General features: G+C 41.1%; 1 protein-coding gene across 4 annotated transcripts in view; it reads right to left on the reverse strand.

The window, feature by feature from the left end:
- LOC126088604 (glycerophosphocholine phosphodiesterase GPCPD1-like) overlaps positions 1-26,003 on the reverse strand; it is a 272,534-nt gene that overhangs the window by 10,247 nt on the left and 236,284 nt on the right. For all 4 annotated transcript variants that reach the window (XM_049906819.1, XM_049906816.1, XM_049906817.1 and 1 more), the window contains 4 exons: positions 11,707-11,862; positions 11,493-11,623; positions 11,190-11,325; positions 178-338 (listed from right to left, as the gene is read on the reverse strand). In XM_049906819.1, coding sequence (XP_049762776.1) covers positions 178-338; positions 11,190-11,325; positions 11,493-11,623; positions 11,707-11,862 — 584 coding nt within the window. The remainder of the gene's footprint in view (positions 1-177; positions 339-11,189; positions 11,326-11,492; positions 11,624-11,706; positions 11,863-26,003) is intronic.

Raw genomic sequence — 26,003 nt, forward strand, 5'->3', positions numbered from 1 at the left:
TCCACAAGCAAACCTATTAACAAACAGGTATCTATGATGTTTCAGCATCCTACAGTGTATACAGCCCACATTGCAGCACTCTGAACACCGTCGGTTTAATTATAACCACTCAGTATTTTCTGAGTCAATTAGTGAACATGAAATCCATAATGATAACATTTAAGCTTGTATACTCACTTATCATAAATTATAGCATGAAGTCCAAGGCTCTTCAGATGTTTAATAGTGGCAGTATCATTGTTATCCTCACCCCAACAGAAAATTATTAATCCCGCATCAGTTACCAATTTTATTTGTGATGGATCCCTCAATATGTCCTCAGTATGTACGTTTATACCCTAAATTGAAAAATTAAAGTATTCTGCATTAAAAAAAATATTTTAGGTTTACTGAACTTAAATTCATCTAAATCTGCCACAAAAAATTATGTAACTCATTCAGATAATAAGAAACTTACAGCGTACAATGATACCTATTAAGATTAACTGAATAATTATTCTGTCCGATTCTTTCATCTGTTTCTCCACAGTCATTTTAAGCAATGAGATATCAGTGATACAGTTAAGCAGTACCTTCTTACATCTGGCAATTCAATCACATAGTGTCAATTCTGGAAATTTCCAAGATGTGTGATGTATCTGAATGCAAAATATTTCTTCATTGTCATGGACCAGGGAAATGACAATGAAAGCTTGTGCCAACAAAAATGCTTACGGTCCTGTGATGGTCCAAGAAAAGAACAAAAAGTTCATAATTTTTTTACAAAGGTGAATTTTGTTGGAATTTCTGTAATTTCGGTAGCATATGACCATAGTATTACAACATACATTTCCATTTTCTTCCTACAGGATATCGAAGAGATACTGTTCAATGTGTGTGTGGCCATCACATTCATAATTATACAGTAATATTAATGTAGCTCTTACTTTTGGGGATCTGCAAATATCATGGGCACCATATGCACTGTGCCAGTTCTGCAGTGAAACTGATGCTCAGAAACAATTTAATACTGAAATGACTGAGACACTGATACAATTTTGTTGATTTTGAGCTACTGATTCATGTAAGACTTAGCCACCCAATTTTTCCGAACCACAAATACCTGTTTACTCAGGCTTGAACATTACCTATATGGTTGGTGAATAATGCAAACAGCCATAAATTTGTGGATGGTTACATTATTCATAAAAATCATTAATGACTGTGGTGTTCATGAAATTCAGCACAGAAAAAATAACATTACTTAAAATTGTTGTGTTCCATCTCATAGCTTGTTACACTCTGAATGTGAACAGCCCACAGTATTCCTATATTAACCAAGCTTTAATCCCCAACTTATTGAACAGAGAGAGAAAATGGCCAGGTGCCACAAAGCAGCTGTGCAACATCTTCATGCTTACTTGATGAATGATTTTTGCAGTAAAATGCAAGTTATTGATGGAAAATGCACACTTGAATACAAAACATGCACAAACACAAATATCAGTTCAGTCTTTTTCTTCTTTGCTATGTACTGTGAACATGTGTGGCAATGTCATACCACTTAAGTCTAAACATTTCTGAAGAATATAATATGTAGTTAGCAGCTTATGTACAAAGTAACTCTCTTCTGAATGGATCTCTGTTACACCACACAGTTCTCTAATGAAATGATGTTTTTCTGTAAATAGTGATTTAACTTAATTACAATGAACGAATCACTCATAATCTGAATCTGGGCATTTTTATGTGAAGTAAGTACTCTCTAATCACGTGATCACTAACCTGGATCTTAACTTGAGGGACATACTCAGAAAAAGAAGAAAAGTTGCATGAAATGCTGTTTATTCAACTTATGAACATGGCATGAGGAGTATTGATAAGAGTAATTTGCATTGTAATAATCATCATCATTTCATCCCCATCGATGTGCAAGTCGCTGAAGTGGCGTCAAATCTAAAGACTTGCACCTGGCGAACAGGCTACCCGACAGGAGGCGTTAGTCACACGACATTTCCATTTCCATAAGAGTAACTTTCTTCTTCCTTGTAGAATAACACACTGATAGACGTTCTCATCACAGCTGACTGATGTTCACAATTACTGACTGAACTGAGGCAAAACAATTCCTAATAGTGTAAAGTCATAGCATATCTACAGCAAAATGTTTTCTTCTCTTCTTTGTCATTCTAACTGCCATGACCATATGTTTCAGCTTCTTCTTCACAACAGCATTGTGCATTTCTCATTCATATAGAAGTGGAAGTCAGCATGTTGTCACAAGAAACAACCACTAAATGTCCCACTTGCCAAGTCATGCATTATTACTTTCAATTCTTCTTTAGGGAAATAATCATCTGCAGCAACCAATATTTTAACAAAGTCAATATTTACAACATAGTTCAATGAAATCTGGTTCGTTACAGCATTCCAGGCAGAAAAAAAGTCCACTATATTTTGCAGGCACTGAATGCCCAGATCCAGAGGTGCAGATGACAATTGCTGTTTTCAGAATAACACAATATTACCATTCTTGAAAGGGTATGACCACTGAATGTAAATTGCATGTTAGTTATAAGAAAAGTCTTTCACATTCACTGCTCCAATCAGGGATCCAAGCAACCTCATAAATATGTGCTGTTATTCTTTAATTGCAACTGTAGTCTTAAGTATGTTCTTAAAACATCCAGTTACTACTGGCAGCGACTTTTCATGTCCATAAATATTAACAAGCAACCATTGTGCTGAATTTTCATTGCTCCTTTTTGCTTCCTGAACAATGTCCATTGCTGTGAGAATTAAACAGTAAAAGTTTCAATAAATGTAGAAATTCTTCTGGGATCATATTTTTCTTTCAGCTATGGAAAAGTTTTATTGTACAATGTTTCAGATCCTCACTTTATCTACTTAATTTTAGGGCATTCTTTCTAATCAAGGTGGCCAGATCAATGTATTCAAGACTTCGCATGATTTTTTGCAGATTCCAAGATACAATACCCAAAGAAAGGCATTCTTTCACTGACCTCATGGAACCATTTGAAGAGGACAGTCATAACCTACGAATGATGTTGCACTTCTCTCTCTATGTATATTGGACAGTTTCATGTTACACTTGTCTTTTCAGTACCATAAAAATCACCAGCTTCTGTTGAATAGTTGGTTTCTGGTTTCTTTTGCTTGTTGAACATAATTACATGAAACTATAACACGTACACAATTTGATACTTCAATGAACAATGTGTCATGTTGACTGTTTCGATTTTAATGTAAAAAGATTTCAGTAATCATGAATTTTACTTACGTATTCTGGACAGAAATTTTTCTATTTTAAGTGCATTTCATATTAATTTATGATGACTTTAAGATGAGACATATTGTATGTGAACTACTGCATTGTTCTGCAAACTTAATGGTAATGTAAATGAGCAAAGAGTCCACAACTTAATAAGTGAAGCTGGTAGAACGGATTTCGAAATTTCTCACCACCAGAATCAATTGAGAATTACTCCTGTTTACTTTATTAGCATTTTGGCAAAATGTCTTGGTGTAAATGCAAGAAAAGCCATATTGTCGTATATCTAAGAAATTTCTCACAAATGAATCTTACATAGTAAATCGATTCATATTCAAGTAAACTATTTCCTGAGGCAGATTTAATTAAAAATAAAGTTTCAGTAGTATTCTCCTGGTGACTGGTAAAAATACTAATTACACACAGGAATTTCTTAAAAGTGGATTAATTATTATGAGGTTTTTACTGTATTAGGATATTCACAATTTACGAAACAGAGGAACTGCATAGCAGCAAACCAGTGCAAATAATATTTATAGAAATGAAAAGTTGCCACCATTAGTAACTGGAAGCTCTAAGAAAATTTAAAAAGCACCATGTACTTCAGACTTCATTTGCAATTCGAGGATGACTGCATATATTTGACTTGTCTCATGTTTTCTGACATTGTAGCAGCATCAGGAGACAACAGACTGTATTTGTGGAGGTATAACTTTATCTGCATGTTAAGCAATATACAGGGTGTATCAAAAAGAATCACAAGCTCTAAAAAAAAAAATCATAATATTATGCTATTTGAGATAAGTGCATGAACTACATACTGTTGGAAAGAGCAAACTCTTCAGTTTTACATGGTTCCCATTAGGTAGTAACACTGGCATCTGGAAGTGCAGTAATTTTTAAATCAAATAATTATTGAACGATGGATCAGCCACACTTGATCAAATGGTTAGCTTTACATTACTGGCGTCCAAGGTCACTGGACCTGACTGTATGTGATTACTTCTTGTGGGTGTTTATAAAAGACTTTTTATGTGCCTCCATTACCAAAAACAATGAATGAACTGAGACTCGCTCGCTGCATTGTGGGTTGGTTGGTTTAAAGGAGGGGGTGGGGTGGGGTGGGGGGGGAAGAGACCAAACTACGAGGTCATCAGTCCCTTTTTCCGAAGGAAACAATGACACAAGGTTGAGAATAAGGCAATGAGACAACACAAAACAGAATGAAAGGAAAAACCACAACAACGACTGAAGGGCAACAACCACTTACATGGACAAAAGGGGACATGAAAACCACAAAGACGCAAGAAACAGGTGGAAGAGGTTAAAACAAGAAAGCAGGTTACCGTGGCTGGCTGACCATGAGGATAAAAAGGAAAAGCCAACCACTCTGCAACACATTAAAACCCTCACCCTGAAAGCACTAGGGTGGAGGACACACAGGGACAAAGGACATGTGCTAAAATTTAGAGCAAATGATAAAACTCACTCTCACAATTAAAACGTAAAACTAAAGCTGCTGTTGAGGCATTGTTGCCCAACACCGAAGGTAGGGTGCTGAGAAAGTTAAAAGTCCACCACAGAGCGGCTAAAAGTGCACAGTCCAGCAAGAGATGGACAACAGTCATTCGTGAGCCACAGCGACACCAAGGTGGGACCTCGCGATGGAGGAGGTAACCATGCGTCAGCCACATATGGCCAATGTAGAGCCAACAGAGGACCACAGTCCCTGTGAGAGGCATGCACGGAGGTCTTCCACACATTCGTCGTTTCCTTAATGGCACCCAGCTTGTTGTGCGTACTAAGGTTATGCCATTCTGTCTCCCAAAGCCACAAACCCTTGCGGTGTAATATTGAATGCAGGTCAGTTTCAGAAAAGCCGACCTCCAAAAGCAGTTTCTGCACTGCCTGTTTGGCCAGCCTGTTGGCAAGTTGATTGCTTGGGATTCCGACATGACCTGGAGTCTAGACAAACAACACTAAATGACTAGATCATTCCAGGGCATAGATGGATTCCTGGATGGTCGCTACCAAAGGATGACGAGGATAGCACTGGTTGATAGCTTGTAGGTTGCTCAAGGAGTCAGTACACAAGAGAAATGACTCGCCTGGGCATGAGCCGATGTGCTCAAGAGCACGAGATATGGTTGCCAGCTCTGTAGTGAAAACACTGCAGCCATCTGACAAGGAGTGCTGTTCTATATGTCCTCCATGAACATAGGCAAAGCCAACGTGATGATCAGCCATCGAGTCATTGGTGTAAACCACTTCATGGCTATGGTTCATGTTGAGAATCAAGAGGAAGTGACAGCAGAGGGTCACAGGGTTAACTGAGTCCTTAGGGCCATGTGATAGGTCCAGGTGAAGCTGCGGCCAAGTTGTACTCCATGGAGGTGAATGTGAATGAACCTCAACTATAGGCGGTAAAGGCAAGGACTCCAGTTCGGAGAGGAGGGATCGCACATGAACTGCAACTGTAAGACCTGAACCGGGCTGCCAATGCGGGAGATGAACCACCTTGGGCGGGAAAAGGAGACGGTAATTCGGATGCACAGGAGAACTACGAACATAAGCAACATAACTGGAGAGCAATTGTGCACGTCTAACCTGCAATGGAGGGACTCCTGCCTCCACCAGGGCACTGGTCACTGGACTCGTCCTAAAAGCTCCCGTCACAAAGCGAACGCCACAGTGGTGCAATGGGTCAAGTAAACGCAACGCTGAGGGTGCCGCTGAACCATAAACCAGACTCCCACAGTCAAGACGTGATTGAACAAGGGCTCTGTAGAGCTGCAGCAGCGTAGAGTGATCTGAACCCCAGTTGGTGTTGCTCAGGCAGCAGAGGGCATTGAGGTGTTGCCAGCACTTCCGCTTAAGCTGATGAAGATGAGGAAGTCAAGTCAATTGGGTGTCTAAAACCAGTCCTAACAATCGATATGTCTCTACTACAGTGAATGGACTGTCATTAAGATAAAGTTCTGGTTCCAGATGAATGGTACGATGCTGACAGAAGTGCACAACACACGTCTTTGCGGCCGAAAACTGGAAACCATGGGCTAGGGCCCATAACTGTGCCTTGTGGATGGCTCCCCATACGCACCTCTCAGCAACACCAGCACTGGTGGTCCAGTACAAAATGCAGAAGTCGTCTGCATACAGCGAAGGTGAGACGGACAGCTCTACAGCTGCTGCTGACCATTAATGGCCACTAAAAGAAGAGATACACTTAATACAGAGCCCTGCAGGACCCCATTCTCCTGGATATGGGGCGAACTATCAGAGGCACCAACTTGGACATGGAAAGTACGAAGCGACAGGAAATTTTGGATAAAAATCAGGAACGGGACTCTGAGACCCCATTCGTATAATATGGCAAGGATATGATGTCGCCAGGTCGTGTCATACACTTTTGGTAAATAAAAAAAGATGGCAACTAGATGTTGGCATCTGTAAAAGGCTGTTCGGATGGCAGATTCGAGGGACACAATATTATCGGTGGTAGAGCGACCCTGGCAGAAGCTGCAATGACATGGAGCCAGTAGGCCACGTGACTCCAGGACCCAAACCAACCGCCAACACACCAAACGTTCCAGCAGCTTACAAAGAATGTTGATAAGGCTGATGGGCCGATAGCTATCCACATCAAGCAGGTTATAAACCGGGTTTAAGTGGAGGAATGATGGTGATCTCCTACCACTGCGATGGAAAGACACCATCACACCAGATCCGGTTGAAGATGACGAGGAGATGTTGTAGTCAGATGAGAGACGTTTAATCATCTGACCGTGGATCCGATCTGGCCTAGGATCTGTGTCAGGGCAATGTGTCAGGGCAATGTGCAAGGGCACTGAGGAGCTCCCACTCTGTAAATGGGGCATTATAGGGTTCACTGTGGCGTGTAACGAACGAGATGACTTTTCTTTCCATCCACCGTTTGAGGGTGCGAAAGGGTGGGGGATAGTTCTCTGACGCAGAGGCTTGAGCGTTTGCGTCGGTAGACAACAGGCCATTTATGTTAATGCCAGGGACACCTTTTGGGGTCTGGTACTCAAAAAGACATCTGATCTTCGTCCAGGCTTTGGTAGGTAACGTATGGCATACAATGGTCAAGACATATCTCTCCCAACACTCCTGCTTCTGTCTTTTGAAAAACTGGCGGCACAGAGCCGCTTAAAGGCTATGGGGTGCTCCAGGGAAGGATGCTGCTTATGCTGCTGTAGAGCTCGCAGACACTCCTTAATTGCTTCAGAGACGTCCCGCGACCACCGAGAGAACACCTTTTGCCGGGGGGCACCCTAAAGAGCGACGGATCACATTATTCGCCGCATTAACGATTGTTGTAGTCACCTGCTCAACTATCACATCGATGTAACCGTGTGGGGGATATTCAGTGCTGACAGCAGAGGTGAAAGTACCCCAGACCGCCTTGTTTTTGCCCATCTGGGCAAGCATCTATGGGCCTGATGCAGGGGCAGCAGCAGGACGATGGGGAAGTGATCACTACCACACGCCCCAAGGTGTTATGGGAGTTAAAATCTCTCAAAAGTAGGAAAAGTTTAGGGAGTTGATCAATCAGCGCAGCTAATATTTTTCAGGGGTACTGCACCCATCTGGAGGAAGATATACACTGCAGACAGTTATTTCCTGCATCGTCCTTATTCTGACAACCACAGCTTCAATGGGGGTTTGAAGGGGCACAGGTTCACTACAGACAAAGTTTAGGACATAAACGCAAACTCCACCTGACACTTCATTATAGTCACTACGGTTCCTGTAATATAACTTATAGCGGCAGAGGACAGGGGTCCGCATTGCTGGGAACCAGGTTTCTTGGAGGGAAATGCAGAAAGCAGGTGTAAAGCTTAGTTGCTGTAGCTCAGCCAGGCGGTGGAAAAAACCGCTGCAATTCCACTGGAGGATGACATCGTGAGACTGGGAAGGCATCGAAAATTCAATGAGGCAGTTTACGCCTCAGGGTCACCTGCAGCCACCGACTTATTGCCTGAGCAGTCTATATCCATTGTATTTGAGGGTCTGGCGAGATATATGTCCACAGCGGACACCAGAATCTCCACCTCATCTCCAGACGCAGAGCTTGTAGGTAGTGGTGGTGTGGGTGCCACCGCAATTTCCTTGTGACAAAAAATAAAAACACCTACAGCCGTCCTTATGATTTTATTTTATTTTGTCACTATCAGTTTCAGTGCTTCATTACATCATCTTCAGGCTGTTTTGATGGGGTACAGGTTGATACAATCCCCATGCATAACTCATCAGTTGCCAGCATTACTAGATTCGCAGATAATGTGTCAGCACTCAGCATGGTTGGAGTGCTGACACATTATCTGTGAATCCAGTAATGCTGGCAACTGATGAGTTATGCATGGGGATCGTATCAACCTGTACCCCATCAAAACAGCCTGAAGATGATGCAATGAAGCGTTGAAACTGATAGTGACAAAATAAAATAAAATCATAAGGACGGCTGTAGGTGTTTTTATTTTTGGTCACGATAGTAAACGGCCGTTGTCCCAGAGACCTTCTGCTAAAAGGATAGACTTGCAAAAGCAATTTCCTTGGTCTTAGGGGTCTTCTTTTTGGACTTTTCTTGCTGCTCCTTGGGATTCTCCAGCTGGGAGGGCTTCACTGGTACAGTCTCCAGGACTGAGGAGGAGGGAGTGACCCAAGGAATCACTTTCTGGCGAGAGGAGCCGAAGAAGACTTACACTTCTCTGGCTGGGAAGTGGGAGACTGGTGTCTCCGATGGTTGGGGGGCCAGTGCTCCCGAGGTAAGTGGTGCGGGAGCAATGGGGAGGGGAGATTGCCCCCGCACCATCAAGGGGGCAGGTGAAGCCTTCTGACTCTGAGAGCTGACCGGAATTCGCAGAACTGATGGGGCTACAACTGTTCTCATAATGGCAGCGTATGAGGAGGTCATAGCCACTGGATGTAGGTGCTCATATTTTCTCTTAGCCTCAGTGTAGGTCAGTCAGTTCAAGGTCTTGTATTCCACGATTTTCCTCTCTTTTTGTAAAATCCTGCAGTCTGGCGAGCAAGGTGGATGATGCTCTCCACAGCTGACACAGATGGGAGGCGGGGCACATGGAGTATTGGGATGTGATGGATGTCCACAATCTCGACATGTGATGCTGGAAGTACAGCGGAAAGACGTATGGCTAAACTTCCAGCACTTAAAGCACCGCATTGGGGGAGGGGTATATGGTTTGACATCTCAGCGACAGACCATCACCTTGACCTTCTCGGGTAAGGTCTCACCCTCAAAGGCCAAGATGAAGACACCCCTCAGACCCCAATGGACGCACTGCACGAAATGAACACATTGCTGCTCTAAATTGGGATGCAGCTTGTCGTCAGACTGCAAAAGAAAGTCCCTGTGGAATATAATACCTTGGACTATATTTAAGCTCTTATGTGGCATGATGGTAACAAAAACATCCTCCAACTTGTTACAAGCAAGTTAAGCCTGTGACTGGGCAGAGGATGTTGTTCATATCAAGACTGACCCAGAGCGCATTTCGGACAAGCCCTCCACCTTCCCAAACTTGTCCTCTAAATGCTCTACAAAAAACTGTGGCTTCATCGAAACAATGGTGTCCATCAGTTCTCGTACGTACGAGGTACCAGGGTGAATAAGGTTCGCTGCCATCCTTAGCCTGGCGTTCCTCCCATGGTGTGGCCAGGGAGGGGAATGATTTAGGGTCGTACTTTCTTGCATTCTACTGAGACTTGGAATGCTTATAGACTGCTGATGTCTGATCACCAGCAAGTGATGATGTGGTATGCTTCATCACGCGTCATCCGTCCTGATGCCACCCACTCCGACCAGGGGCCCTACCCACAGGTGCCACCCAGCTACAACAAAAGCCACCTGACAGGATGGCCATTTCTGGGAGTCCCAATGTCCCAGGATGATGGGCATCTACTCCTTGGCATACACAGGGAGTTAACAATGCAGGCATCAGCAGAGCGATCCCTGTGTTGTCAGGGGGTTACAACCAACAGGGTACATGGCGGCCCCACCACAATGAATTTGCTACGGTGCTGGTGCAAAGAAGTCCATAGTCACCGTTGTTGCAGAAACTGACACTGCAGAGTGCATGGTGGAAAACGCACCCAGGAAAGTGTCCTCACCCAAGAGATGGAGAATGAGCTGGAATGCAATGTGACAATGAGAAAGTGGGCTAAAGATCAAGGCATGATGGACACAATGCACCATATAAGGTGCCATCCCCAGTTGGCTCCTCTTCGGGAAAATTTTGAAAATGGATGTCAAACCCTACAGGGGACCATCACATAAAGGCCAAAGCATGAGAGACTCCTTTTAGCAGCCTCTTACGAAAAGCAGGAATACCTCGGGCCTATTCTAATCCCCGGACTCGCAGGGGGGTGCAGTATGAGAACAATTTGAATACAGCATTGACAAATGCTGTGCATCTCAAGTGGGGCATATTGAGCACCTATGACAAGGTATGAAAAAAAAACTTTTTGAGTTTACCGTTCATCAAAAAACAAAATTCATTGTACATGTTTATTAGTTTCAGAAATATAGACATGCCAAATTGGCTGATTCTTTTTGATACACCTTGTACATAAAGTGCAAAAGTGATGCAAATAAAGCAAACAGGAATAAATTAACCCATAAAATTACTATTTTATTATTTCTTTTCCAATGCCTTCTTACACTCTTTTCCCTTTTTGTCTTCATGTGCTCCCATCTGGGGGGAAAATACCAGATTTTAACTACTGCCTTATCACTATTACTGTCAACTGTATTGCCTGTACATTATTTGAATGGCTCACATTACTTAGGAGCTAAAAGCTACATTCAAAAATTGCCATCATGTCAGAAAATTTTCATTAAACTAACATTTTTATAAAATCTGCATACTTAACTCACCAATATACCAGCAGACAGGGCATAATATACTGCCATTGGTATATTCCAAGTCCTCATATCACGATATGGTGGATACTTCGCTGTTATCCCCTGAGTAAGGAACATGACGGGATACAAATTCTGCTTGAGCCGTATCCTGTGCACAAATTTTAACATTTTTCCAATTAAATTTATTAACAAAAGACAGCACTTTTAGTTTTATGCATTCAACATTAAAATATGAAATCTAAATGATTCATTATTCATCTAACCACGAAACTTTTGGAATACTGATTATATTTGTTAATACTGATGAATGCTTACATTGTGCATATATCTGGGTGGAAGCACGAAAACACAATCTTGCGGCTACCACCGTGTTGCAGAATTACTTTGAGCACAGTATCGAGATACATGTTGAGATCAAATGGATCAACAAGCTCATATGTCCCATCCTAAGAGGAGTTAAAAAATCTTTAAGTTAGTTCTAAAATACCGCGACAACCAAAAAACTCAGTAAAAAAAGAAAGACTTTTACCTTAAGTTCCATTGTCCATTTAATCTCAACATTGAAGCCCACATGTGGATCTATTATCTCTAATGCTTCTTGAAGAGTTGGGAAAGGCTGATGTTCTTCCAAATCATCATCAAAAAATCTGGGATTCCTGTTCTTCCCTTCTTCTAGATGATACACCTTAGTCAATAAATAAAATCTGTTAGTCTGCGAAATACAAGGTCCACTCGTCAACAGCAGTTCATACAATTTACTTTAATATCTGAGGAGTGTTCACAAGTTTCAATTTGCCTGAGGATTAAACCAAGGGAGCCTCACAGCATGGGGGTACATCACACTCATTCACCTGTGGAAAAGTCAGTTTGGAGTAACTAGTAAGTCAATTATCAACTGAAGGAAGGAAGAAAACCCCTGATGACTACAAGATTATTATGAGACTGAGCAAAGATTTGGATATGACAAGAGAAGAAAATATTTCACAGGAACTATCCCAACATTCATCCAGGGGGAGGGAGAGGGAAAAAACTGCACTCTGCTGTTGTGCACATCACAGTCAACTACCTTATGAGCAAGAATATTAATGCTGATGGGAAAAAATAATTTTGTAACCCTGCATGAAATACTGGTGTAAAGAGTTCAAGAAAACAACCACCACCACCACCACCACCACCACCACCACCACCACCACCACCGTACAGAACAGCAAGACATTGCTATCTGCAAAGTTGTCGAAGGTGACCAGCATTTAACTGTGCTTGAAATCTCTCAGAAACTACAATTATTGAAGTGTCCAGTCAATTATTCAGTATGAGTTGAATTTGTGGAGAGTGCCACAGAAAGCTACACGAGCAGCAATTTCTTGCACGTTTCTCACAGAATTCAAGACAGAAGCCGATGCTGTTTTTGGCAAAAATAGTCAGTTGTGATGAGACTAGTCCCTAATTACACCCCCTAGTTGAAGTCCAACAATATGGCCTCACAAGGGAATGGCAAGAGGACACCAGTGAACATGATACAGCCGTCTGCCAGAAAGGCCACTGTCAGTGTTCTAGTACTGCAAAAGCATGTAACAGGTTGATTTCCTACAGGAACACAAGGCCCCCCAGAAAGGTCACTGTCAGTGTTCTAGTACTGCAAAAGCATGGAACAGGTTGATTTCCAACAGGAGCGTAAGGCCGTTAATGCTGCCTACTACTGCAATCATCTTTGTCAGGTTTGAGCTGGCTACCACTCAAAAAGGTGCAGCACATTAATTGGGGTCGTTCTTCTTCACACCAATGTCAGACCTCACATCGCACCAGTATTCCTGCAAACATTGGCCAATATGCATGTGACTGCCCTTAAGCATCCAACCTCCAGTACAGACAAGTCAGCACGTGACTTCCGCAAGTTTGGACTATTCAAGTTAGCTCTTAATAAAGTATTTCAAAACCAGCAAGGAATATAACAGTTTCTCCGCAATTGCTTTGGTGGTCGTCTCACACTTTCTTCGAAAATGGGATTAAAACATACCCAAACAATGGCAAGTCTATCAATAACATGGGTGATTATTTAGAAAAATAGCACTAGTAAATCTGAATTATCTTTAAACAGTAAAGGCTTGCTTATGTTTGGTCTACCTACATCAGTGTGAAATGAAGTACAGAGTTTAGGGTTCAAGTATGAAAACATAAATTGAAAACATTTAGCGTGAAGAGAGATTATATACCTATTATTTTTTTTATTCTTAAAACAGATTTAGCCAAAACACAAAGTGTTATAGATTAATTCACTCAATCGCAATGTAGTATTTAATGCTATCAGATAATGAACATGTCTTAAAATGTAATATTTTTGTTGACAAAATAAACAGAAGTAAGGCCATAAAGTGGAGAGTTATTATTTGTATGTGTGTAAAAGCAGCCCAAAGTCCATGAAGATGATACAGTAACACAACAGCAGTACCCACCAAAAATGGCACTGCCCTGATTCTTCCCCATCCAAACAAAATGGCAAGGTTTGTGGAAAACTGTAGGTTGCTATTTGAATCTAACAAAACCCTCAATTACCATAAAGAAATAAGTGGAGAGGTGTTTCCGTGGTGGTTCGAGAGCTGCCCATTAAAAATTTTGGTTGAGCTGCTTGAACTGTTACATACAATGCCTCTTATCATTAGATGATACTTAACGTGGTGCCTAGAGCTTCCTCCAGAGAACATGACTTTCGATTGGCTAAAACAAAAGAACATTTCTGTGTCAAACTATTTCAGAAAGTGCAAATTTTTGGATGTGTGGTTCTTCATAGAAATTTGTGTTGCTGGGCGAGGATAATAGCAAAAGAGTTTGTTTCATTTTAATGGCAAACAGAATGACGAAATGTTTGTATTTTTTAATTTCTTTGCAAGTTTCATGTTAAATCTTTGTGTTGCAACTTGGGAATGACTGGAACCTCTTACATCATAATTGAAGCTTCCAAAATTAATTAAATAATTTGAAAATTTATGACATAACGATCAAATCATTTCCCTACTCCCACCACTATCCCTCCTAATCCACCCTACAACACTGAAAAAGAATAAGGCAACAGAGCACACATATTGTTTATAGGCACCACCCAGCATCAACCTCCTCCCCTTCCTCCGATGCACAATCATCAAAAAGTTACTTTCGCCAAGGTATACAGTAGGCCAGTATAATTCTCAATAGTATTAAATGACTCCAATGTCAACTAACATGAGATGACAGAAATAAGCATTTTTTAAAACATACAATATAATTTTTTAAACATACAATACAATGTAATAACACTATTTTCATGCTAAAAGAAAACATTCTGATGAGAATCATCCAATGCAATATGATGACAGTCCTATCAAGTCAATAGCAACATCTGACGCAATGTTATGAAGCTACTATCTGCTAATTTCAACATACTAAGATAGAAAGTGTGGAAACATTGCAGCAAATTTGAATAATAACTGCCTTTGTCCACAAACATAGCACAAACATTGTGCATTTTATTAATGCATATGTTGCTTTGCTGATGCAGATCTTTCAAGTACATGCAATAACTGCCATATTATTCAGCAAAAAAGATATGTGGCTTCTCTCAATTAGTCTCTAGGACACAAATGTTCGGAAGGCAGGTACTAGTATTTCTAGAAAGAAATTTATGAAGGGAAACTATATGAGGTCTCTATTCTTCTTCTTTTTTTTTTATTCAATGTACAAACTTTTGAGAAACTGATCTTCTGCTAATATCTCCCAAGTGTAGCTATGCCAAGATTGTTATGACCTACAAATCACTAAGTACTATCCATTTCTGTCAAAATCTTGAAAAGAAATTAACTTCAAACCTCTCAAATGAGTAGTTACTATCAATGTCTGTGTCTACTCAAATTCTAAGTTTTTTCTTGTAACACTCTTTTGAAAGTAGTAAAATCCACTTTTGAACGGGGAAGGAGTGGTCTGAAAGCTGTAAACGCTTTGCCGTACCGCTATCCAATTAAACTGTCCCTTCACAAACAGTAAGAACTGGAAACCATCTAAGTTTTTTATAAGCTCAATGGACAAAATACCAGTTAGCCCCTTGAAAGAAAACACTTGTCTCTTTGGAGCACTAAATATGGCATAGAGCTGATGCCACGAATTATCTGTCCATCCACCACTGACCGAGTTAAATCAGCATTTTGTGTGTGTGTGTGTGTGTGTGTGTGTGTGTGTGTGTGTGTGTGTGTGTGTGTGTGTGTGTGTGTGTCAGACATAGAGAGAGAAATGCATGTGCCTCCCCATTGGTAGTGAGGCACCAGCACAATAAGACATATTGACTGGAGACATGAGAGAGTGGCAGAGGGCAATTATCAGTCAGCAGCAGCCGCCCGAGACAAGCAGCCACAGGGAAGTAACCGATTTTGTGTCATTTTATGAGTTCCTAACCAGGAGTGAATTTTATGATTTCATCTGTGTGTTTTGGTAGTTTAGTTTTTTAAATTTCTGCATGTTAATTAAATACTTAGTAGGCATATCCTCATATTTCTGTTCGCATCGGAAAGTAAACCGATTTTGTGACATATTAAAAGTTCCTAATCACCTGTGTGCTTTGGTAGTTCAGTTTTTGAATCTCTGTGTCGTAATCTAATATAATGGACACAGTTCTTGCATTTTCCTTCGAGTCTACAGTAGAGCTCCATAGCGTGTATCAATAATCATTTGCTTGTCTGTGTAATGTAGTTTTCCATGATCTTATGACATCAGCAGTTTGGTCCCTTACGAATTCACACATTTTTTTTTTTTTATTGTGAAGGCTGTTTGCAGATGCAGGTCAAATTGATGACATTTCGCTCTTAACTCTAGGCTGTGATGACTTCTGTTACACAGCTCGGAGCTGCAGTGGAAGGCCATCACTGTTGTGGGCTGGCCGTGTGGGGCCAAAGGGTGTCCCAACACGTCTGAGTGTGCCAATTGGCCCGCACCAGTAACCAGCCCAGTTACTGCTTGCACTGATGATGGCACTTCACCTGTGGTCAAGAGGGAGATTGCCTCGAGGTGTGGCAGGCAGTGAAAGAAAGACTCTGCAGGGGCCACAAGTAAGGCCTCCCTGGTTAGTCTGATGAACAGGTTCCAGGTGCTGTCTATGGCTGACACTGCCTCCAGCCAGATGCAGTCGCTTGTGCTGTTTCAGAGGGAACCTCTCAGCCTGCAAGATGCAGTAAATCACAAAGGATGGGATTACTGGTAGTTAAGAGCTTCAATATTATGCAGGTTATGGTGCTCCTTAGGGACATGGCTGCCAAGGAGCCAAGGACAGGAAGAAAGCCAATGTGCACTCCGTGTGCATACCGGGCGGAGTCATTGCAGACATGGAAAGGGTCCTTCCAGATGCCATCAAGAGCACAGGATGTAGCCAACTGCAGGTGGTGCCTCATATCGGTACCAATGATGTATGTCGCTTTGGACAGGAAGAGATTCTCTCTGGTTTCAAGCAGCTAATAGAAGAGGCAAAGGCTGCTTGTCTTGCTTGCGAGGTGAAAGCAGAGCTCACCACTTGCAGCACAGTTGACAGAACCAATTGCAGATATGTGGTACAGAGCTGAGTGGAGAGTCTTAATCAAATGCTCAGACAGTTCTGCGACTGTAGAGGCTGTAGAGGGTGGAGGAACAAAGGGGGGGGGAGAGGGGGGGAGAGAGAGAGAAGGGGGGAGAGAGGGGGCGAGAGAGAGAGAGAGAGAGAGAGAGAGAGGGGGAGAGAGGGGGAGAGGGGGGGAGAGGGGGGGAGAGGGGGGAGAGGGGGAGGCAGAGGGGGAGTGAGGGGGAGAGAGGGGCAGAGAGAGGGGGAGAGAGGGGCAGAGAGAGGGGGAGGGGGAGTGAGGGAGAGAGAGGGGGAGGGGGAGTGAGGGAGAGAGAGGGGGAGGGGGAGTGAGGGAGAGAGAGGGGGAGGGGGAGTGAGGGAGAGAGAGGGGGAGGGGGAGTGAGGGAGAGAGAGGGGGAGGGGGAGTGAGGGAGAGAGAGGGGGAGGGGGAGTGAGGGAGAGAGAGGGGGAGGGGGAGTGAGGGAGAGAGGGGGAGGGGGAGTGAGGTAGAGGGGAAAATGCAGGCAATTGGGTTTTCAATGGGCAATGCTACAAGCAGAATGATTTTTCAGCCAGCGAAAACGTAAATGTAGTCTTAAGATAAGCTGTGAGATGAATAAGAAGTTGCAAACATCTTTTCAAGTATCAAATTAACTATGATACCCACAACAGTAACACAAGTGCAGTACTGACTCTGCCTCTCATACAAGGAATAAAGGTTCTATAAATTGCTGGAAAAAATGAACAAGTCATCCAGAAACATTGGACCAAAAATTATAGATTTTCAGAAATTAATAGTAACATGAAAAATTACATCTTACCAGGAAATTCCATACATAAATCACCTAAAAATTTGTAAACAAGAGCTGCAAATCCTATTGTACACCTTGTTCGCTATAAGTCTCTGTCATATAGCAAATAATAACTAGTATTCATTCAACAGCACTCAGTATATCTACATAGGTATGAAGTACATTTTCATATGTGTACAACTATATGTATCTCTGTGTGTGTCTCAGTTAATGAAATACTAGTCTTCGCGCATTCTATTTTCATCACCATCATAGATTTTTGAGCAATCAATTAAAGCAGTGTTTTCAGATGCAAATTAAATGTTCCTACAAATCATGTATTGCTGTTCGTATTCATTCTTTATGATAGTAATTAATCGTTGGGTGTAAGTTTGCAAGTTGCCACTAGATAAAATTTGATCCAGCATACAAATTCAAAGACACAATGACAACTGGAGAAATTACAGTATGTGAATAGTGCATAAATGATTCACTGTTGTTTCAAACAGACAAAAGGTCATGCAAATTAATTTTGAAACAAATTGCAGACAGTATTTCAGATTATGAAGCTGGTTGTAGGGGATTTGTCAATGTTACAGCATAGTCTGACCAAATGATAAGAAAATTAGAACAAACAGTGCTTCCAAGCCAAAAAGTGATTTACCAGCCATCCCATCTCCTGGGATTACTCTCTTTCAAATTTACAAGCTGGCAAATGAATCATCAATATTAGTTTGAATAAGTTAGAACTACTAATTACGAAGCAGTTCATATTACCCACACAGCCAACTTCCAACAGAACTGTTATCACCTTGTACTGATCAAAGTTTGTAATAATTTCAAGAGCAGTAGAGTAAACCAACCAAAAATGAGAGCTTTGCGCACAACCTATACTCCTGATAAGGAAAATGAGGTAAGAAAAGAGACGTCCTGAAGCAAGAGGTGTGTGTGTGTGTGTGTGTGTGTGTGTGTGTGTGTGTGTGTGTGTGTGCGCGCGCGTGTGCGTGTCAGAGTGTGAAGACAGATACAGAGACAGAAACTGAGACTGACTCGACAGCACTATTTTGATTGTTACAGCAAAGCTTCAGTTGCTTTCCCAAAAATGATACTGCTCTTTATTTTTCCTTTACTCCTCCTGTTCTCAATATTAACATTTACATGACTTTCAACCCACAAATGCACACAAGTAAACTATTTCACATGCTGTAGTAGCAAGATCATTCAAAGAAACCAAATCATGCGTCCAGTTATCTCTTGCTCTAAATGAATCACTGTTCAATGAATATCTTGTATTAAGTTTGAAGCACAGTCTTCCTACTGTCTGCTTAGTAGGAACTACAGAAGCGTACAGGTATATGGAGGCCACAACAAATGGCAAAAGCATGATATAACTTCAAAGTGAAAAATAATCTTTTTGGAACTGCAAGCAACTTATCTTAATTACAGGTGACAGATTTAAAAAAAATGTAAAACTTGCAAAGTTGTCAGGTACAAATGACAATTTCACAATGCAAAACCAGAATATTAAAAAGAAAGCAGTGAATTCCAAGAAGCTTTGACAATCTCATTTTATAAAAATGATGCACAACAAGCTTCAGGAAACTGTCATGCCTAAAATATTGTCGCACTTTATCACCTGTGCTTACCCCACGCACCTCACATTCTGCTAAATCTCTATCATAATCACACAAGTGAAGGATCTTACTTCTTGGGGATGAAGCCTGAAATAATTTTAAACATCAAATATCTTTCCAGGACTGTTAACATCTGTTGCTGAAAGTCATACTTAGCACACATGTGCCAATTAAATGTCACCACTGCTTGTACAAATACACACAAGGTCCTCGTAAGATATGTGCAACATTTGAAGGTTATGTAAGTTCCTACACATCTAAAATTTTCAATAACTTGAGGAACAAAATTGAGAGTTCACTTACTTTTATAGTAAGGACAGTTCCAGCAGAATATAAATACTTTAGGAATAAAGCAACCAAATGAATCTGAGTCACTGAAAGGCATACAATAAAGGATTAGAACTTTGCTAGCTTTCAGAAATATTCTTTAATGAGCTAGAGTACATTTACGTGAGTACAAGGCCCCCAACCCCATGGCCCCCAACCCCGCCCCCCCCCCCTCTCTCTCTCTTCACACACACACACACACACACACACACACACACACACACACACACACACACCACATACCCATACCCATACCCTCTGTGCTGTTTACATTCCTTTTACATCCAACCAATTATATCCTCACACATGACTATTTCTCCTGTTTATGGCCCAAATAGAGGAAACCTTCCTAGCATCTTGTCTGGTTCAGGTTTGCTGATGATACCTTCATGATCTGAATCCAGGACTGTGACAGTATCTCCATTTCTCCACCATTTAAACATCTTGTCTATTATCTGTTTCACTCAGTTCTCCTCAACCCAACACACACTTTCCTGGAAGCAGACTACTTCTTGGATGGCTACCTCCATACCTCTGTCCATATTAAGCCAACTAATCACCAACAGCACTTCACTTTGGCAGCTGTCACACCTGCCACACAAAAAAATCATTCCCCTATAGCCCAGCATCCAGTGAAAGGTGTATTTCCAATGACAAGAATTCCCTGTCCCAATATACTGAAAGTTTCACAAAGACCTTCACAGACAATTACTAGCTCCAAATGTATATCCAATTTCCTGTCAGAAGGGTCACAGTTTGTAGTAACTGACGGAACGTCAGAGTAAAACAGAAGCTATTTCTGGTGTTCCCCAAGATAGTGTTATACGCCCTCTGCTGTTCCTTATCTATGAAACAATTTATGAGACAATCTGAGCAGCCATCTTAGGTTGATTGCAGTTGATGATGTAGTTTATTGTCTAGTACAGTCATCAGTAGATAAAAAAAATTGCAAAACGATTTAGGAAAGATAACGGTATGATCTGAAAATTGGCAATTGAACCTACATAAGGAAAAGTGTGAGGTCAACCACATGAGTGCTAAAAGAAATCAGTTAAACTTTGGTTAACTAATAAATCAATCAAATCTAAAGACTGTAAAATCCATATAATACCTAGGAATTACAATTATTAACAACTTAAATTGGAAAAAACACACAGAAAATGTTGTAGACAAGGTGAACCAAAGACTGTGTTTTATTGATGGAACACTCAGAAGATGCAACAGATCTACTAAAGAGACTGCCTACACTATACTTGTCCATCCTCTTTCGGAGTACTGCTGCACTGTGTGGGATTCTTACCAGATAGGATTAATGGAGTACATCAAGAAAGTTCAAAGAAGGGCAGCACATTTTGTACTATCAAGAAATAGGGGTGGACACCATAAAAAAAGGGTGTTTCTCACTGCAGCTGGATCCTTCCATGAAATTTCAACCACCAACATTCTCTTCTGAATGCAAAAATATTTTTTTGATGCCAAGCTACATAGGGAGAAACAATCATCATAATAAAGTAAGAGAAATCAAAGCTTGCACAGAAAGATATGGGTGTTCATTTTTTTTTCTGCAGACTGTTCAAGAGTGGATTAATAGATAATTGGTGTGAAGGCGGATCGATGAACCCTCTGGCAGTGTGATCTGCAGAGAAGCCATGCTAATGTAGATGTGGCCTGTAAACAGAATTTCTGCATCATACCCTCACACACTCCTAATCCTCCCACAACCACCAAGAATCAGCTGCACATGGAGGCAGGGCCTCCTGTGAAAGCATATACTAGCTCTGTATCAACTTCTGCACAGCATTTTATGTAGGCATGACCACCAACCAGCTACCCACCAGAACAAATAGCCACCATAAACTATGGGTCAGAGTAGAAATGACCACACAGTGTCAAATATGCTGTGAAGCACAATATTCTTGAGTTCAATGGTTGCCTCATAACCCTTGTCATCCGAATCCTTCCCTCCGGCCCAAGTTCTTGCAACAATGTAGAGGGGAGTTATCCCTGCAACACCCTTTGCTTCCATAATCATCCCAACTGCAATCTCCATTAATCCATTGTCACCAAACCCTGTACCCATCAGTTCCTCGTTCCTCTGTCCTGTCACCCTCTCCCAATCCACATCGTCATCATCATCATCCTGCACTGCACAAACTCATCAGCTACGGTGCACCCACACATTGCATGCCTAACCAGTGCACCTGCCTGCCACCCTTCCTTCCTGCATTCCTATCCTGCATATCTGCTGCCTCCAAGTTTTCCTCCACTTGATACTCATTCCCACCCCATCCTCCTCCTCCTCATTTCTTCTCTACCTACCCCACCCGACACAACCCGTTACCCCAATCCATCTGCCGAACTGCAACCCCAACACTGTGCGGCGAGCTGGCACAAAGTAGGTGCACTTTGTGTGTGTGTGTGTGTGTGTGTGTGTGTGTGTGTGTGTGTCCATACTCTAGCTTGTTAAAGATTATTTTCCAAAAGCTAGTAAAGTTTACATTCTTTCTTGTGTGCTTGTTGCCGACTCATTGTTCTGCAACTTGTGAGTGATCTTAAGTTCGTTTAAGCAGCTGCCAGTGGGCTCACATGCATGCACAGTTGTGAAATCACATATAAGCAGGGCCTTCTCCCAATTCTGGCTACTTGAGTGTGGTTGTTTGCTGTACAAGCAGTGAAAGCAAGTAGCCAGACTCTAGCCTGAAAAATTTTTCTGGCACTCCCAAGCTGCCAGATCTGCACATCTGCAGAGCTGTCAGAGTTAGAGTGGGGATACTCTCCAAATGACTTGGGTTTTGTTTTGTGGGAAATTCTTCAATCATTTGAAAGCTGTAGCAGTTCCCTTGTTGGACTATTTCATGTTCAACTTAATCACTGATTGTAAGGTAAGTATTTTACTTATTCCTACAAAATCATCACTGATTGAAACATGACACTTATAACTGCCATTTATTCCAGATGTCTAGCAAATCGGAATTGGATTTTCTGTTGAGTGATGTGGAGTTGGAATTGTTAAATAGAACAAAAACACAAAAAAATGAAAATTATTTTGGAAATGTGGTGACACAATATAGTGACACTGAATTTATGGAATGTTTTCATGTGTGGCATCATGGGACAGAGGAGTTAATGCTTTGGAGACAGGCCACTTAGGAAAATATTGTGCCTAGGAAATAGGCCATTTAAGCTATTTTTAAAGCATTACTGTCACATATGTAATTTATGTATCTTCAAGAGTAACCTATACTAAGAAATAGGCTATCTTCAAGATTTGTTTTCCATATTTGCTTTAGTTCCAAGATAGATTATATACATCAAAATAATGATGAAAGAAAGTATAATTATCCTCCCAAGAAAACAGTGCGGGGTGAGTTATTGAGCAATTTATTATTCTTGATGTTTCAAAACTTCTTGCTCACTCAACAAATGTGATGTATCTGTAGTAGAATTACAGCAAACTGTGAAACCTAATGAATATTATAAAAAGGAAAGATTGCTCCACACAGTATAGCAGGCATGTTGAGTTACTACCCCTTTCTGATCATGTGCAGCTGCTCACAGTCTGGTCCCAGAAGCCAGGGACAGAGGTCATGTGTGTGTAAGCTGCGCGTGTGTGTGTGTGTGTGTGTGTGTGTGTGTGTGTGTGTGTGTGTGTGTGTGTACATTGTCTATTTCAGAAGAAGGCCTTCTAGCTGAAAGCTCAAGTGTTTAGTAGTCTTTTTGTTGTGCCTGTCTACAACTCAACATCTCTGCTCTATGGTGAGTAGAAATTTTTCCTTTTCAAAATACTGTCATTGTCCCATCCTGGGTTTTCCATTGTTTGATTAAACCTAAAGAGTACACACATCAAATTATGTCAATGCAATCATATTGGCTCAGCCACTCACAACAGCAATTGTTACATTTGTAATGTTTCTCTCGAAATAATTCTAGAAATTGATAACAGAAAGAAGCACTAGTCAAGAAGCAGGTCGCAAGACACCTGTACATTGTTCTTGTATGAAATGAGTTCAGTTTTTAAGCAATGGGTGGCCCATACATCGAGAAAATTGTGGCCCGACCTATACTTGTGCATGGTCCTTTTAACACAAAGCTGTGGCCTGAGCTATGCTCTGATTTGATCTCTAAAGTGTTAAGTGAAAAATTCAGGAACACTAGCTATTATCAGTATCACGCAGGGAGAAATGGGAAGCTGCTTCCACTGCAACGCATTCTGATTTTTTCCTGGTTTGTGAGCATGAAGCGGCAAGTTTAAGAGATTTGACATATCAGTTGTTGATCCACCACTATGCATGAGAATCCAACCAGAAATGGGGTGGGAAGCGTTTAAGCAGAACAAATAACAAACACATGTTTCTATGTAATCGTAGATGCATATGCAAAGTAATGCCTGTTGTTTTTTGTGCTTGAAAGTAGTTCTCTGGCAGCTGCTTGAGCAAACCTCTTTACTCATTAGTTATTTATAGTTTACTTACTAAAACAGCCATTTCACGATTACAAAAAAGGAATGTTAACATAATTATAACCAACAACTTCAGTTTCCTTGCATCAAGTTTACATAGTTATTCCTCAAACTTCTCTTCATCTTAAATTGGTTTTGACTGTTGCAAATTCAACCAATAAATATTGTGTTAAGTGGAGTTTCTACCATTAAAGAAGTTTGTTCAGTGCCTAAACATAAAGCAGAACACAAAACATTGTGCTTCATCACAGCATAAGGGAACTCTGGGAAAATTTATGGGAGCTGGAAACGAATTGTGTAAATGGCAGATGTCAACCTGTCTTAACTGACGGCCAAGTATTTTGTGGTATGTGGATGCATATTTTATTTATTAGGTCACTGTAAAATGGCATTAAATGCCATCTGTAAATCAAGGAATGGAGCAATAGCTTAGCAATAATAATTTTCAAAAAATGTGAAAACTGCGACACTGTCAGTACAGAAATGGGAGTACAAGTGCTGTGACATTAAATGACAAGTGGTGTAGGTCTGGTAGATAAAGAATGCTTTTTATGAAGTGTGCTTTTTACAGGACCAAGGAGAAGAGCACCTACTGCAAATGCTAAAGGAAAATATTTTCCACCACCATACTGGAAAATATGACAGCAAAAAAGTCACATGTTTGAAAATGCTGTGTATTCAAATAGAGTGCAAAATAACTGTCAAATTTGGAAATGGGACAGAAGATGAAGTTCCTTCCAATATTTGGATGCACATGAAGTTAATGATAATCTACAACAGCTCATAACTGAACTAATCTAGATGGTGTTATGTGGCATCCACACACAATTGCACTCAAGCAGATCTGACAGTACGTGCAGCAATGCCAAAATATGTTGAAATTATGTGCTTGAGCCCACTGAGGGCTAATTAAGTCAAACTAATCAACTTTATTAATAGATGACCTAATAAGAACACACCACTAATGTATCACTGAACAAAGAGCTCTACACTCAGAAAAGTTCAAAGCCAACCTGACTGATAAGTCACACAGTACTGGCAAAACCTGCTTTTTAGCATCCTGCTGAGTGTGCCATGACAAACAAAATTCAATATACAACAGATTGTCTACATCAGAGAAAGGCCTTGTTTTTCAAAGAGGAAGTTATGAATGACACACACTGACAGTGATGTATCATAGATGTGGAACAGAGAGGAAGAAAGAGGCTGGTTGGGAGTACACCTTCATCTGTCAACGAAATATGGAGATAAAGGAGGGCAAAAACTCTATTGTCAAGTTTAATATACTCTGTTCCTCATAAGAATAAACCTGATGTAAACATTACGCCATGTATTCTTCCGTATTTGTTTGAATATCATTGGATTTTGTTTAATGTGGAGCAGAAGCCAAGCTGTGACCAGTACAGTCAAGTACAATCATAAGCATACATTTTATGCTGTGTTGCACGCACATAGCCCGAGTGGTAATGTGGGACAACAGCTTTATCAGTGCATTGAACTTGGACAGCACTGGGCAACCAGTGGTCCAACTAAACTGCAATGATGTGAGCAGTTGCAGTTCAGATGTAAAAAAGAGATGAGCAAAGAAACAACATAGCTTCAAATGTCATTTAATTTTTAAAGAAAATTAAATAATATTTGGAGAAACTTCAGCACCACCGCGTGCTTCTTAGGTGACCAAACGAAAAGCATATAATGCTCTCGTTCTCACCTGACATGGAATTCTAATTACAAACAAGAGTGATGAAAATTTCTAACTTAAAAGTAGGGTAATTTTTCTGAGCAAGCTATTTGTAATGCAAAAGCCTACTGCAGGGATTTCACTGTACTGTTGAATACTGAAGCCACTGAACGTATTAATTACAGTCAGCTGTCTGGTAATCTCTTAGCTGCTTCCTTATCCAAATCCGAGAATTACATTTCAGTTCTGGAAGTGTCATCTGCTACATTGATAACGAGCCTATCAACAACAGAATCCACGAAGCCAACCAGGTGCCACATTTTCCCTTCTTGTTTTATGACAAGTCATTCTATATTCCACCAGTGCTTGGCAGTGAGGTGAAA

The sequence above is a fragment of the Schistocerca cancellata genome, chromosome 6 (genome assembly GCF_023864275.1).
Source record: "Schistocerca cancellata isolate TAMUIC-IGC-003103 chromosome 6, iqSchCanc2.1, whole genome shotgun sequence".
NCBI lineage: Eukaryota > Metazoa > Arthropoda > Insecta > Orthoptera > Acrididae > Schistocerca > Schistocerca cancellata.